Raw genomic sequence first — 16,735 nt, forward strand, 5'->3', positions numbered from 1 at the left:
CTGGCGGACTACAGTCCACGGGGTTGCAGAGAGTTGGACACAACTGAGCAACCAACAGTTTCACTTCATTTTCGAGGATGTTCATTGTAATTCTGTAGATAACAGCAAAAAAAACAAAAAATGCTAGCAGTCAGCATCTATAATGACAGAATGGTTAGATAAACTAAGTTTACCTTTAAAGAAAAATTCTATAAAGCTGATTTTCCCTCAAATTATGTTTTACTTGCTTTAGAAACAGTCGGTTTCCTGATTTCCCACTTTATCCTGAAAATAACATATTAGAAGGGAAAATAGCCTGACAGTGAAGGAAAAGACAGAAACCACAAAAAATAATTCTAAGAATTATAAAAATATGGCAGTCAGGGGTCATTTAATGTGAAAGTAAACTGTCACTGTTTTATAACATGTACTATATTTATGTTTGGAGTTAAAACTCCTGAGTTTTCAATAGACAGAGCACTGGGTATAGTTTGTCTGTCTTTGAAAGGATAGAACCAAAAAAAATAAAATAAATAAAAGGATAGAACATATCCTAATATATTTCCAGAAAATATTTATCCAAAGGAATATAGTTCTTATCCAAAGAAAAAGTTTTCTTATTAGAATGGAAGGAGATTCCTTTACTGGAGACTTGATCTGTGTGCTGCAATCCATTGTGTAGTGATTTTGGATCATTGAGGTGTAGCTGTGTCTTTGAAAGGAGTACACGTTGCTTTTTAAGTTCTTTTATAGTGATAAATTGAATATTTAAGTTACTACTGAACATGTAAAACTGTGTTTTTCCTTTTAAAAATATACTCCTATCATGAGATGAGGTCCATGTAGAATTCTTTTAAAGCATTTAAGATAAGACTTCCTCTATCCCGAAGCTTACGCTTTGGCTTTTGGAGCATCTTGCCCTGTGTACTGCCACATACTGAAACTAGGTCACGTTACTGCTGTGTTTTGAGTCTTGGTTGGTTGTGACTCAGGTGTGTTAATCACTTACAGGAGTTTGGGGAGATAAGTGGGGTAATCCAGACATTTCTCATGGTAGGACCATGAAATGGTGTCTTCTCTGAGAACTTTGGAAGTCTGCTCTTTCATCATATCTTCATCCTCCCTGTCCTCCTCCTCACTCTGTTACCTGTGTGGCATTCATTCCTAGTGTATCTTTTCTCCCTTGAGAAAGGGGTTGCAGGAGTGGGTGAGAGCTAGATAAAAATCTAGCTGCACCCAGATGTCCAACTGTTCTTTTCTTTTTTTTAATTTAAAACTTTATTTTTTTTTTAATTTCAGAAATTATACATGAATATATAAACCCTGAGACTACAGTTGTGTGAGACAGGCAGTCTCTGCCCTCATGTAGCATGTACTTCGATGAGTAAGGCAGATATATTGCTAAATTTATCACATAAATTTATTTGCAATGACAGCAGGTAGTATGAAGGAAAAGCTTGTGATGCTGTCAGCATATCTTAGACATGAGCCTTCGAGGTATTGTAATGGTTTAAGTGGTACCTTACTGATACACTCCTTTTTCTGTTGCCGTGTAGCAGTCATAGTTCTTGTTGTGATCTGTACAGTTAGAGGTTGATTCCATATGATAAATTTCTCCTCTTGGAAATGTTCATTTCAAATTGTGATAAAATTATCACATGTTTCTCCAAGAAACTTGGGTCAATCTTCACTGGGAAATAGTCTTAAATTATTTTTAAACAGGATTCTTTGTTTAGGGTTCATTCTCTCTGTCTGTTACCTCGTAGGAAGGAGGAGGAGGAGCGAAGGCGGCGTGAAGAGGAAGAACGAGAGCGTCTGCAAAAGGAGGAAGAGAGACGTAGGAGAGAAGAAGAAGAAAGGCTTAGACGGGAGGAAGAGGAGAGGAGGAGGATAGAAGAAGAGAGACTTCGGCTGGAGCAGCAGAAGTATGCTTGTCATGTATTGTTTAAGAATGAGAAGTGGACCACCACACTGTTGTGCTTGACGGTTTACCTTGCGTGCCTTGGAATAATTCTCTGTTTGTTCACCTGGGAGGTAGATCAGCATTAGCTATTGCCATTTGTACCAATGATGTGTTACCAAGGTGAGGGCCTCATCTTAAGCATCATTTGGTTGCAAAAAGAAGAAAGATGGGGGATTTGCTCCCAGAACCCAAGACGCTAGAAGAGGGGCTGAGGTGGCTTGCTTGCTCTCTGTCTCTGGGTCCATAATGATCTCCTGTCCTTGCTTCTCTCAGCTGTGTCTCTGGTGCATTCTGCCTCTTCTCTGCAAACTGCCACTGTGCTTTGGCGTATGCAAGGCTGTTTCAGGCTGGATTTATGTGGTCTTTGTTTTCATGCATCTGATAGAGACTGGCTAGAGTACGAGAAACCAGGTTAAAAATTCCCAGGCCAGAGAATCTCTTGGTTCAGCCTATGTCAGATGTCTATTCCTAGTGCCCTAGAATAGGACCTGGGAGCTGAAGCCATTTCTTATTCAGTAAGGGCTGTGAGAGCCACTGTCTCAGAAGGGATTAGTTCAGGAGGGAGCTGTGGGAATAAGGAGGAAGGGATTAATGCCCATAAAACAAAGAGAAGGCCTGTGGTTCTAGAGGTGGGTAACATGTAGATTCAACCAGACAGCATGCAAGTCCTTTGTTTTCTCCCCATTGTTTCTGAGAACTTCCTCAGAAAAACTTCAAACTGACTCAGGGTCTATGTCTACCTTGGAGAGAGGCTAAGAATACTATTCTGTTTTGGGAGAGAGGGGTGCCCTGGTTGGACCCGGTGTCATGTTCTGTTTGGGACTTTGTGAGATTTATCTTTGTTATTACCTATTAACAGATGGCTTAGAGGGTGTTACTGTTGGTCACGTGACTGAGTTAAGCACACAGTTCCTCTGTGGGAAAAAAAGGAATAGTAATAGTTCACAGAAATCAGTATCTCTAGACCAGTGTACCCAGATATTGTCTTCAGTGTTCCTGTTTAAGACTGGCTTTACATTAAATACCAAGGTGCTCAGATTTCTACTGGCTTTATTTGTACTTACCAGAGCCACCTGTAACATCTTTTAGCTATTATTCAGCCTTTTACTACTTCACATATATTTATGTAGAAAAACCATGGCCAGCAGTTAAATATCTGATCTCTGTAATAAATGACAATCCATTTTTCTTACAGCAAAAGCTATAGGCTGGAGCCAGACTGCCTAGACTTGAATCCTGGCTCTGGCGTCTCCTGGCATCTTGGGCAAGTCACTTGAAATCCTCCATTTTCTGCTTTGTGAAACCCTACCTCACAGGGTGGTTGTGAGAACTAGGTGGGTTAGCACATAGAAGCATCCTGAAAAAACTGCATGGCACATTGTAAGGGCGCAATAAATGGTGATGACGATGATGGCAGTGACAGTGATATGCTTATTTTTCTCCTTTTCCATCTCAAGTTGGCCTTGAAAAACCTAAGTGAAAAATTAGAAGCCAAGTTTATTTTCTTAAATCTTTCTCTGGACCTTGGACACATGCTGCTTGGTATACATTACTACCTTAATCATTTTTAAGAGGTATTCGTTATAAAACGAAATAACAAAGACATTTTATTTTGTCATGAACAGTCAATCTCCTGTAGTCAGACTAGTGTATATTTTTTAATGTTTTTAGGCAGCAGATAATGGCAGCTCTAAACTCCCAGACTGCCGTGCAGTTCCAGCAGTACGCAGCCCAGCAGTACCCAGGGAACTACGAGCAGCAGCAGATTCTCATCCGCCAGTTGCAGGAGCAGCACTATCAGCAGTACATGCAGCAGTTGTATCAAGTCCAGCTTGCACAGCAACAGGTACGATAGCTAACACCCAAATTCAGCCTTAGAAAGGGCTTTAGCTTCACTGGAACGAAAGTTCTGTTTTTAACAGTTGCTGATGACTTTTGCATTAGTTAGCCTCTCAGCTATAAAGTAACTTTTAGGTGACCTTTATTAAAAGAGATTTTTAACATTGCAGTGGCAGTTATGAAAGAAAGTATATAATATCAAAGCAACAGATGATGTGGCCTCTATTATATTGTCATAAGTGTATTTGGAATTTGTATGGACCTAGTGTAAGCCCACTGTATAGTCATAAGGGATTTGATTCAGAGAGTGAAGAGGAACTAAAAAGCCTCTTGATGAAAGTGAAAGAGGAGAGTGAAAAAGTTGGCTTAAAGCTTAACATTCAGAAAACTAAGATCATGGCATCTGGTCCCATCACCTCATGGGAAATAGATGGGGAGACAGTGGAAATAGTATCAGACTTTATTTTTTTGGGCTCCAAAAATCACTGCAGATGGTGATTGCAGCCATGAAATTAAAAGATGCTTACTCCTTGAAAGGAAAGTTATGACCAACCTAGACAGCATATTAAAAAGCAGAGACATTACTTTGCCAACAAAGGTCTGTCTGGTCAAGGCTATGGTTTTTCCAGTGGTCATGTATGGATGTGCGAGTTGGACTGTGAAGAAAGCTGAGTGCTGAAAAATTGATGCTTTTGAACTGTGGTGTTGAAAGACTCTTGAGAGTCCCTTGGACTGCAAGGAGATCCAACCAGTCCATCCTAAAGGAGATCAGTCCTGGTGTTCATTGGAAGGACTGATGCTGAAGCTGAAACTCCAGTACTTTGCCACCTCATGCGAAGAGTTGACTCATTGGAAAAGGCCCTGATGCTGGGAGGGATTGGGGGCAGGAGGAGAAGGGGACGACAGAGGATGAGATGGCTGGATGGCATCACTGACTCGATGGGCATGAGTTTGGGTAAACTCCGGGAGTTGGTGATAGACAGGGGGGCCTGGCGTGCTGCGATTCATGGGGTCGCAAAGAGTTGGACACGACTGAGCGACTGAACTGAACTGAACTGAGTGTTATCCCAGTGAGTTTGACATAGCTCAAAACGTGGTCCCAGAACCATGGAGACTTGGGTGATTAGTGTTAGTTCAAGGACAGCCTTCAGGCCAACTGCTGTCATAGTCCTGGACAGCTTCTAATTGGAGGACCCGCAGTCCCTAAGGCGGAGCTTGGTTGGGTCTGTCTTGCCCCTTTTGTTGGGTGCAGTAGCAACACTGCCTGTCTGCAGCACATTGGTAGTCCTCCGTGGCTTCCTGCCCCTGCAGTCTTGCTTCCACACAGGATTAGGTGGTTGAGGGGAAGGACACAGCACTGGAGGTCACGTGCCACTTGGATTCTGTCCTAGCTTTGCCATTCATTATCTTGTTTGATCTCAGTCTAGTTACCTATTGCTCTGATATTTCTACCTTTTCTCCCAACCAGTAAGAATGGGGTATGAAATCCTGTTATATAGTCTTGTTAACCTCACAGGACTATCAGAGGAATGAAATGAAAAAATAGTTACTCTGTGAAGGTATTTGATACATAAGAAAGATAGCTGATTTTACATTAATTTTTTTACATCTTGCAGAGGCATAAAATGCCTCCTTAAAGTTAGCCTTTAACTTTAAGTTTTACTTTAAGGTAAGTTTTCTTATTTAATTTTCAGTTATAAAACAGGTACGACTTGTCAAAATATCTGAGTGAAGAAAAGTGTTGTGAGGAAATTCCCTGGTAATCCAGTGGTTAAAACTTGGCACTTTCACTGCCAGTGGCCTGGGTTCCATCTCTAGTCAAGGAACAAAGATTCCTGCAAGTCGCCTGCCTTGGCAGCAAGGCCAAAGTAAAAACCAAAACGCAAACTATGTTTCTCTATAAATTTAATAAAATGTCTTAAAATTTTAAAAAGGAAACGTGTTGTGTTTTAGCTGCCCCACATTTCTTGTTAGGTGAAGTAATCTTTGTTATTTTGCCATGCTCTTTAAAACTTCTTGAAAATCCATATGCTTACCTAAAATATGTTTTCCCCTGAGTCTTTAGCATTAGTGAAGCAGTTAAGAGGCACTGCAGATTTTGTGTAATTCATGAGAAGAGGCAAAGGATGTCAAACCAGAGTTACAGGATAATAAGTGGTATTTTTGAGGGATTTCTGTCCTCCAGAGACTGTTTATACTTAAGCATATCACTCCCTTTTCCTGCTGCTTTGATGGGTATTGAGAGAGTTGTCTAATAGGCTAGCTCATACACTCTGTCCTGCTTACAGGTTGCTATCACGTAGTGAGAACAAAGTCAGTCAAATAGGGTAAAACCAAAAATCTTTGAAATAGAATTGGAAGGCCATAGTTTAGAGTGCAGTGATCAGACTCAGTTTATCAGATTGATTGGTTGTCTCTGATAAGAGAGAATAAGAGGAACTGGGGGAGGAACGAAGAGAACCTCAGCCCCATAAAGTATTTATTTTTATATTTGAGCAAAATGACAAAAAACGGGAACACTTGTTAGTTTGGGGTGTGGTTACACAAGTGTTTCATTGTCCCTGTGCCTTTCTGTGCTTTTAAAAACTTCCTGGAGTATAGAAGAGAGATTATGTAAATAAATAATGGTAATCTATTATGTATAATAGATGTATGCTGATATTCAGTGGGATCAGAGGGTAGGGAGTTGTTCATTCTGCTAGAGAGTTTCAACAAAAGCCTAAAGTGAAGAGGGACCATTTGAGCTGACCAGTTGATCATCAACAGAAATTCCTTTTTTTTGCTTTCCTGTCATGCAGTGAAATGTTCTAAGTGTGCTGACTTGTTTTGGTTGTACTTTTTTCTGGAAACTGGTACTCTTAGAAAACTGATGTGGAAATTACTGAGAATCTAGGCTTTGGAAGAAGGTATTTCAAAATGTTAAGTGTTTTGGTAACCAGCACTAGCAGCAGAGAGAGGTTTTGCTGTTTAAGTAACTGATTTGTAAATGATCAGTAATGTAGTGATTTCATTAAATGAAATCTATATTCAGATAGGCCAAAATGTATCATCATCCCTAACCCATGAAATTATACAGGCTTTTTTCCCCTATTTTATTTAAACTGTTGTAAGTATATGCTCACTTATTATAACTTAATGTTTTAGTTTAAAGTTACTTAAATGCCCTAATGCGTAACAGTAGATTGGGTAAATTTCCTATTTCCACAATAATATATTCTATTGCGATGCAAGCAAACAAAATACAGTTATATACTTATGACTTTATAGATAAACCTCTCAAACAAATGTTGAGTAGAAGAAGCCAGACAGAAAAAAGAGCATATAATATACAATTTCATGTATATTAAAGTTCAAAGACAGGCAGAGCCAAACCTATAATTTTACAGGTTAGATTCGTCATTACCCTTGAAGGACTTTCTGGCAAGGGGCACCAGGAAGGGTTCTGGGATGCAGATAATGTTTTGATTTGGGTGTTGGTTTTATGTGTATGTTCATCTATAATGAAAATTGGTGAAGCTGTACATTTGTGATTTGTATACTTTTCTATATGTTTGTTATAATTAATTTTATTTAAAGTTTCCCCAAAAGTTATGTAAGTAATACTTAGGCATTTCTCATAGTGTTAATACTAATATTGATTCATTTTAATATGAGAGGAATGTCCTAAAATAGTTGTCCTTTGGATTTAAGCTGTTTCTATTTTCCATTTTTCAGAGGACTTTTTAATTTTATGTTTATGAAAATACATACTTTAATTATAATTATGTAAAGTGATGCATTTTCTTAAAGAAATTATTTTGACCTCAAACTCCATTTTATAAGCCTATTTAATTTTTAGGTCAATATTTTTTTTACTTGATTAGCAGTTTTTAGTTTGTGATAATTTTTATGTGTATAAAGATGTGATTTATTAATTATTTTTGTCCATATTTGATTTGTTGGTTACTTTTGGGGCCATTACCAGGTTTCACCATTTGCAGCTTCTGCCTTTGTGAATTTTCTTCTGTTACCATTTATTTCTACCAAGTTTAATTTTTCTGAAGAAAATTTTATGTATCTGAATTTTATTAAGGTTTTTTTTCTATCAGTTTTAAGAACAGATGTTTCCGTGTTCAGTTTTTACCTATAATAATTTTATGTGGGATGATTATTTCTACCTACTTTAATTTTTTCCTAGTTTTTCTAGTGATCCTCAGGTCACAAGAAGGTGGTCCTCAGAATATTATTATACTAGTATTCATTATAGGTAAGATAAAAACTGATAAAGTTTATTAGTAATTTCTTGGAGCTACTTGATGAGGCAAAAATTCTGGTGGGATCAGAACATGTCTCAGGGTAAATGTCCCATTTTTAGCCTTCCTAGTCAGTGTGTCTTCACTTTTTCTTGACTTATAGGCAGCATTACAGAAACAACAGGAAGTAGCAGTAGCTGGGGCTTCCTCTCCTACATCATCAAAAGTGAATGCAACTACACCAAGTGACATGATGTCAGTTAACGGACAGGCCAAAGCCCACCCTGACAGCGCTGAAAAAGAGATTGAACCAGAAGCCGCCGAAGAAGCCCTGGAGAATGGACCAAAAGGTGTGGTTGTTGTATGTGCACTTCCATCCAGATACTGTAATTCAGACTCATGAAAAGCAAAAGTCAGGAAGTCAGATTCATTAGCTTTTGAGAGCAATTACATATTTGTGAGAGTTGAATGCTTTTTCACTCTTTTTAGTCTGAATCTGATGCTTCTGGTGACTCTTAGAATAGTTTAAAAGGGCAAATCAGATGTCCTTTGGGTTGTCTTATTTTATATACTGGTTATTTGTTGCTGTGTAACACACTGTACCCAAATTTAGCAGCTTAAAATAATAATTAAACATTTATTATCTCACAGTTTCTGTGGGTCAGGGATTGAAGAACTGCTTAGCTGAGTGGTGGGCTTCCCTGGGAGCTCAAATGGTAAGGAATCTGTCTACAATGCAGGAGACTTGGGTTAGATCCCTGGGTCAGGAAGATTCCCTGGAGAAGGAAACGGCAGCCCACTCCGGTATTCTTGCCTGCAGAATCCCATGGATAGAGGAGCCTGGCGGGCTGCAGGTCCGCGGGGTCGCAAAGAGTCAGACACGACTGAGAGACTAACACACACACTAACCGGTGGTGGTTCTGGTCTCTCATGAGGCTGGAGTCAGGAGGTCGTCTAGGACTGCGGTCATGTGAAGGCTTGACCGGAACTAGAGACTGCTTCCAAGATGGTTCCCTCACATGACTGGCGAGTTCATGCTGGCCATTTGCAGGAGGACCTCAATTCCTGCCCCATGGAGCCTCTCTTAAAGGGCTGCTTGAGTGTTCTGGACACAGTGGCTGACTTCTCCAGAGAACACGATGCAAAGGAAACCAAGGCAAAAGTGGCAGTGTTCTTTATGCCCCAGCTTTGGAAGTAATACGTCAGCACTTCTGCCATATTCTGTTGGTCCTGGTGAATTTTGAGTGGTGACTTTACAAGTACATGAATACCCAAGGTGAGGATCACTGGGGGCCAACTTGTAGGCTGTTTACCATATATTCACAATATATTTTTTGAGACAGAAGTACCATGTTACCAGTAAGATAACTTAGATTTTCAAAAGTCTACTTAACTTTTCATGGGCAGCTCATTCATTCATTCATTCAATAGTTGGTTCAAGATTCTCTGGGTGTTGGGCTACAGGTGAAGCAAAATAACACACATACAATGTAAATTGTGGCCGTGATAAGTACTGTGTGGAGAGAAAGGTCCATTACAGTGTGAAAGCACATAATATGGAGATATGAGCTAGTTAGGTCACCAGAGGTTTTCCTGGGGAAGGGACACTTAAGCTGAGCGGTCTGAATCAAGAGTACCAGTTCCCAAGTAAGAAGGAATAAGAGACCATTTCAGTGACTGATCAGAGATGGTGGTAGCGTGGTTCATAAGAAAGTTGGTTTCCTTGTCTTTTTAAAACAAGTAATAAATAGGTTCAGAAAAGACCTTGAAATACCTTGATTCATTCCTCTCTTCCCCTTTTTTTCCTATTGCAAGTTTGCCAGTATTTTCAAATAAATCTTTTGTCAAAGGCTCTGAATAATTCTGGAAAACCTATTGAGTGCACATAGATATTTCTCAGTAACAAGACATTACCCATTTTTCCTCAGTTGCTAGCAATTCCATTCCTATCCAAGTTTTTCTCTGAGTTTCCTTAGAGTAACCCCTCTCTTAGAGCTTTGGTTTAATCCAAGGTCAAGACTTTTTTCTGACAGAGAGTCTGAAGTCAAAGCCCAGCCTTCTTTGTTCACATCCAAAAATGAATTTATTTCAAGTTCACATCTCTCTTTGCTTGACTGTTTTCCTGTTTCCAGCTAGGAAGTTTCCAAGGTCATTGTTCCATGCCCATATGCAGTTAGAGTACTGGGAAAAAATCCTTCTTAAGAATATGGTTTGCATTTTTACTTAAAATGGAATGTTGACCTCTGAATACCTGTGGTGGTATTAAGTATAGGAGTTTGGGGGGAGACTTCCACGGGGAGGCTTTTAAAGTCCTCAGTCTAAGGTAGACCAGATTGCACTTGGTGCCTGCACATGGCTGAGCAGGTGGTCCCATGCAGGTATTGCTGCCTACAGGTGAAGGCTCATCCTCTTTATCCTTTGTAATTCCTGTTGCCTTTAGAATCTCTTCCAGTAATCGCAGCTCCATCCATGTGGACACGACCCCAGATCAAAGACTTTAAAGAGAAGATTCGGCAGGATGCGGATTCCGTGATTACAGTGGGCCGAGGAGAAGTAGTCACTGTTCGAGTACCTACCCATGAAGAAGGATCATATCTCTTTTGGGAATTTGCTACAGACAATTATGACATTGGGTTTGGGGTATACTTTGAATGGACAGACTCTCCAAACACTGCTGTCAGCGTGCATGTCAGTGAGTCCAGCGATGACGACGAGGAGGAGGAAGGTAGAGCCATTGGTCCATATTCAGTAGCTGGGCTGTGCGTTGGCAGAAATGGTAGCAGTTCCGATGTCAGCCAACCTCATGCTCCCCGATTAACTTCCTGGACAGGGATCAAACATTTCAATGGTGGGACCTTAGGCTGAGAAGATTGTGAGAGAAGCTAGCCTCCCGAGTGATTGGGGCCTGAATTTTTATGAATGCCAGGGAAGTCTGTTTGACAGTTTATTTTACTGCTTTCTGAATGCTTTTATACTTTTCAGCCTTGTGTGTTGAAAAGCCAAATGTGCAAGGTCATTTTGAAAAATTACAAAAGAGCAAGCAAGAAATTCTGCCAGCTCTGGAATTTATATTTCTTATATCAGCTTTTTAGGTTGTTATTCTAAGATGTATTTTCTCTAACTAGACACAATGAAATGTTTCCAGTGACAGTTTCACCTGTCTTGATGTTGGGACTTCCCTGGTGATCCAGGCTTCCAAGGCAAGGGGCACAGGTTGAATACTTGGTTGGGGAACTAAGATCCCACATGTCTTGTGTGGGCAAAAAAAACCCCACAAAACTATCTTGGTCTAGGAAGTAAGTTGTAAAATGTATTGCTTACTGATTGAGAAGATAGTCGTCTTAATTTTGTCATTATCCAGAAAAGTTAGAACACAGGGCTTTTGTATCCACCTAATAAGCACTTAAATATTTGTTGACTTGATTGGGAGTAATATGGAAGGAGTGCTCTGACTGGGAGAATGGGAGAGCACCTTCAATTCTTGACCACAACTAACCTTTCAGGTGACTTATAAGTGAACTGCGTACTGAAGAGTGTAGGTAACCACAGAGACTACACGGGGATAAGTTTAGAGGTAGTTGTTGAAGGTACATGGAGAGAGGCTGAAAGTTCAGTCCGCTTTTGATAGACAAGCTGAATCTCAGTGATTCAGTTTTATCACCAAGATACTCTGGGCCCGGGCCTTCAGGTTGTGTATGGCAGCACACACACGGGCCAGTGTCATTTAGGAGCTGCTTTCTCTTTTAGCATTTTATTCTCAGCAGTCTTTATTCTGAGTTCCACGAGCAAGGGAAAGCATTGCACATAAATACTGCTGACTGAACCAGACCAAAAAAAGGTCAGAGTAAGGAGGGAAAAAAAACTAAGGCCTGAGTTTGCAGGGCAGGTGCCACTTCTGTTGTCTCAGGTGCCCCTCAGCAGCATCAGGACAGGAACTAAGCCATTTTATTAGTCTTTCTGATGCACACGGGGACTCATTACAATCAGCTGATTTGCACATGCTTGGGAAGGGAAGTTTTTAGTATGTGCAAATTACTGTACTTTTAAAGAGCTTTGTGAATAATAAGAGAATTCTCTATTAAGTGGGTTGAAGTAATCTATTTCTCCTGGTTTGTAAGCTTGAGAGCTTTTAAAGCAGGATACTTCGTAATCTGAGCCCTCAGCTGATTATCATTGTGTTATTGCTGTTGGGAAGAGCACTGATCAAAATGGCTAAGGTTCAGTGCCTCACTCGAGGTGAGAAGCTGGACGTCTTTGATCTTTGCACTAATGTATGATAGCCTCAAATGGAAAATGGCGTTACCTGTCATGATTACCTGTAACATGATTTGCAACTAAACTGACCCATTGAAGCCTCTGCGCTCATGATATAACAGCGGTGAGGGGAGTTCCTCGGTGGCCTAGTGGTTAGGATTCTGGGCTTCACTACCATGGCCCAGGTTCAATCCCTGGTCAGGGAACTGAGAATCCCACAAGCCACATGGCATAGCCACCCCCGCCCCCCCCCCCAAAGAAAAAAAGAAAAGTAACAACAGTGAAGATTTAACTCAAATGGTTTTATTTGCCACGTGTCTCCTTATGGAGGCTACTGTGCCACCAGGTCTTGTCCACATTGTGTATTTTATTTTATGTGGGGTCCTTTTAGCTTGGTTTAAAATGGAAGCAAAGTCCAGTTTTTTTGTTTATTGTTTTTAGTTTTTCTTCATTAGGTCTTGAAAGATGGAGGAGTTTGTTTTCTCTGAGGAAAACATGATGGTAATCCATCCTTCTGCTGTAATTCTCCACTTACTGTTTCTAGGTCCCAATTCTTTGCTTAGATTGAAGAAAGATGCATCTTTCATCTCTCCTAATAACCTTTAATTTTGTAGATTTTTGAGCAAAATTTGGATCTTGAATTAATGGGCCCAATAATCTATTTCATGGATATCTTTATGGGCAGTAATGTGTACTTAGAACGACTTCTATCTCTCATTTGCAAATGAAGGACATTTAATTTTAAGTAGTATTGCTATGATAAAACAAATCTGATTTGGGCCTTTTTATTTTAGAATAGTTTTAGATTTACAGAAGTATTACAAAGATAGTACAAACAGTTCTGAAACCCAGTTTTCCCCTATTGTTAACATCTTACCTTGTCTCATGGTATATTCATCTTAGCTAATGAACCAGTATTGATATATTATTAACTAAAGTCCATATTTCTTAAGATTTCCTTAGTTTTTCTGAATGTTCCAGGATCCCATCCAGGGTGCCACATTGTAGTAACAAGTCTCCTTAAGCTCCTCTCAACAGAGAGTTTCTTAGACCTTCCTGGTTTAAATTCCTAATAGTGGCCGTTGACAATCATCACATAATTGATTCATGTGCCTGTAAGTCATTCTGCCGTGTTGCAAACCTGAAAGTCTTTTAAAATCTATGCTGAATATTCCCTTGATCTGTTTTCCTTGAGGGGCTTCCCTGATGGCTCAGTAGTATCAAATCTGCCTGTCAATGCAGGAGATGCAGGTTCAACCCCTGGGTCAGGAAGATCCCCTGGAGGAGAAAATGGCAACCCACTCCAGTATTCCTGCCTGGGAAATCCCATGGACAGAGGAGCGTGGCAGGCTGCAGTCCATGGGGGTCTCAAAAGAGACTAAACAACAGCAGTTTTCCTTGAGGCTGTTGATATTACTGTATTAAACAAAGACTTTTCAGCTGGTTCGTAAGTTCTCATTCCTACAGGTTTCTACAGGTATTTTTTTTCTAACCTCGTATCACTACAGTTCAAAAAACTATTAACCTGGGGCAAACCTAGAATCAAAGCCTATGTTTTGCCACTGGGATCATCCCTAGGTTACACAGGCCTAGTGAAAGTGATTGCATTTTCAGAGTGTCTCTGAATGTCTACCTCTTTCCTGTGTCTTTCTCATTTTACTCTTTGTATTTTAGATCAATAGAAAATAATAGTCCTCATAAGCTCCCTCTCCCCATTCCTAAAACAAGAGAGGACTTCCATATTGTTGGGAGGAAGAGGGTCACAGCAGCATTTTCCGTGGTCTTACTCAGATGAGTGATATCCTGCCTGTTGGGAGGAATTAGGAACTGAGTGGATGTGGAAGGGGCACGGTGGGGGAGGAACAGTGGCTCATGTACAGAGGGAGAGAGGTTGCTGACTGCTGCCGCCACCAGATGCTTGCCACTGGGCTCCCAGGGCCCAGAGAGTGCTGCGCTTGGTACATAGCAGCTGCTCAGATGTAAGGAGGAATCAGTACACATTCACATGCACATAATTTGTAGAGTGGATTGAGAGAATTCCTAATGAGCAATTTCTCAAAGGATGGAGTTTAAAATGCCTGAGGCAGACGTGTGGGGTTTTCCTGAATCTCTCCGCTCTGACGTGTCTCTGTTTTCTCCACAGAGAACATCAGTTCTGAAGAGAAGGCCAAAAAGAATGCCAACAAGCCCCTGCTGGATGAGATTGTGCCTGTGTACCGGCGGGACTGTCACGAGGAGGTATATGCCGGCAGCCACCAATATCCAGGGAGAGGAGTCTACCTCCTCAAGTTTGACAACTCCTACTCTTTGTGGAGGTCAAAATCAGTCTACTACAGAGTCTATTATACTAGATAAAGATGTTACAGAGTCTGGAGTCTAGGGTTGAGCGGAAGATGGCATTTAATTCGAAAATTTCTTTTGACTTTTGTGGAGCATTGCAGTCAGTGTTTACCCTGTTGATTTTGGTCTGATGGTTTGTGACTCTTGCTGGGAATCAGGATTTCCTTGAAACTCTTTTGAGCATTAGTACTTTGGGGTGAAAGGGACTCCTCAGACTCATCCAGCCCTTCGGTGCTGACCAGCAGTGTCACGAGTGGATGCTGATGTCACACGAGCTACGTGTTAAATCTTTTAAAGCCTCCAAAATAAAGCAGCTCAACATTGACCCCACCTGGCTGATGGTTAGTCCATTGCTACCTGCTCTGTGTTTTCTGAGAGCCCATAGCTACAGTGCCCTCTGATTTGAAGTCCTGTAATAGTCTACATGAGGACACCTCACTTTCATCGAAGGTCACCATTTTTGAAACTTAGGATGTCACAGATTATAATAGAAAAGAAATTGCCTCAATTTGATCTTATTGTGAATAACCCAGATTGTTTTGCTTTGGGTTCGGCCGTTTAGTTAAGAGCTATGTTATAGATAATTATTTTCTGAATAATCTTAATATAGAATGTTCAAACCTAATTGATAATTGAAGTATCAAGACACATAGAACACTGAAAACATCCATCTTAGCAAGCCTCCACAAACCCTTGGCCCTTTTCTCCTCATCTGGTATTTATACTACCAGTAGCAAAGCAAAAAAAGTAATTCATTTTTGTCTTGATTTGGCTTTATAGAGCATCTCAAATTGAAACTGTTTTCTACACAAGCATATAGTTAGGGATTTTGTAAACATTGACACCTACTGAATTAAAATATATAAGGTCATTTAAATATAATTCAGTGTATGGTGAATAACATTGCACTAATATGGAAATCACTGCCAGAGATAGTCCATTTTCTTTTGATTTGATACTACTTAGGCACATATCCTACATGATCCCAGTTGGGAATTACTTAATAGAAAGAATTGGAAATGCATATGGCCTTGCTTAAATTTTTTTATAGCTTTAATCTGTATTATGTCTTCATTGATGGAAGGAGGTACATCTTTGTTTCCCTTACTGGAATCAAATATGGATTAATTGCCTCAAATTTGTGTAAGTGATTGACTAGTGTAGAGATTCTTGTTTTCAGAAGGGTGGTATAGATAGAAAATTATAAAGATGGCAATATACACATAATGTTGTTATTATATGTTCTTACTGAAATACTTAGATTTTTAAAATTTTTGATCATAAATCACTTCTTGTAGGAGGGTTTCCATTGATTAGCTGCAGTGTATACAGTTCACTACATAAGGGGCTGTTTGTTTTTTTGTGTGCTGCATTTTTTTTCTGTTTTTTAATATCTGGTTTTGTACATATCTAACTCTGTTCTCTTTTGATTATTTGGAAACTGGATTGTTTTCTCCTAAGCAGTGCTTAATTTGTGTTTTTTAATTTCGATTCAGTAGTCCCAGTTTATAGGTGTTCATTCTGTTACACCCAGAAGCTTTGTCACGTTGTCCATCAGCTCTCGTGTATATGGTATAGAAACCATGGGGTTAGGTACCTCCTGGCATTTTTTTTTTAATGAGAAAATACTGTATTTAAAATGTAAAATAAACTTTTAAAAAGCAGGCACTAATATATATTTCTTCCAGCCTTTGATTACAGATTTGTCCTTGCACATGTTAAGATGAATTATTCTCTAAAAATATTGTTCCTGGGAGCAGTGTATGTTACTTCACATAGCAGCAATTCCTGTCACATGTTCATGTCAGAACATTTTTGCTTTTAAACTTTTTTTATTGCCTTTGGCTGTCGAATAGAATATTACAAGTGCGATTTCCAAAAGATCTTGAAAATAATATATTTAATCAATTAAAATGTTTATCTGTAACTTGTTGACGTTTCATTAATATAGTGTTCTCTGAAGCATTAGTTCTGTATTTCATCGTTTGGGTAGGAGGAGAAGAAATGTTTTAAATGATCTGTTTTAAAAAGTTAAACAATATCAAATTATTGTTGGCTGATTATTTTTGTTTCTGCTGTGGTTTACCCTAGTTTGTTAAAATAGGTTAACAGTTTTTCAGACTTTTTT

The 16,735-nt window shown here is 39.6% G+C and overlaps 1 protein-coding gene across 1 annotated transcript in view; it reads left to right on the plus strand.

The window, feature by feature from the left end:
- The window catches only part of ACBD3 (acyl-CoA binding domain containing 3), a 35,385-nt gene extending 18,851 nt beyond the window's left edge, over positions 1-16,534 (plus strand). Inside the window, exons 4-8 of the mRNA XM_043485052.1 lie at positions 1,746-1,904; positions 3,614-3,788; positions 8,177-8,363; positions 10,454-10,738; positions 14,411-16,534. Coding sequence (XP_043340987.1) covers positions 1,746-1,904; positions 3,614-3,788; positions 8,177-8,363; positions 10,454-10,738; positions 14,411-14,622 — 1,018 coding nt within the window. The 3' untranslated portion in view covers positions 14,623-16,534. The remainder of the gene's footprint in view (positions 1-1,745; positions 1,905-3,613; positions 3,789-8,176; positions 8,364-10,453; positions 10,739-14,410) is intronic.
- Positions 16,535-16,735: the final 201 nt, after the last annotated feature.

The sequence above is a fragment of the Cervus canadensis genome, chromosome 13 (genome assembly GCF_019320065.1).
Source record: "Cervus canadensis isolate Bull #8, Minnesota chromosome 13, ASM1932006v1, whole genome shotgun sequence".
Classification (NCBI taxonomy): Eukaryota; Metazoa; Chordata; class Mammalia; order Artiodactyla; family Cervidae; genus Cervus; species Cervus canadensis.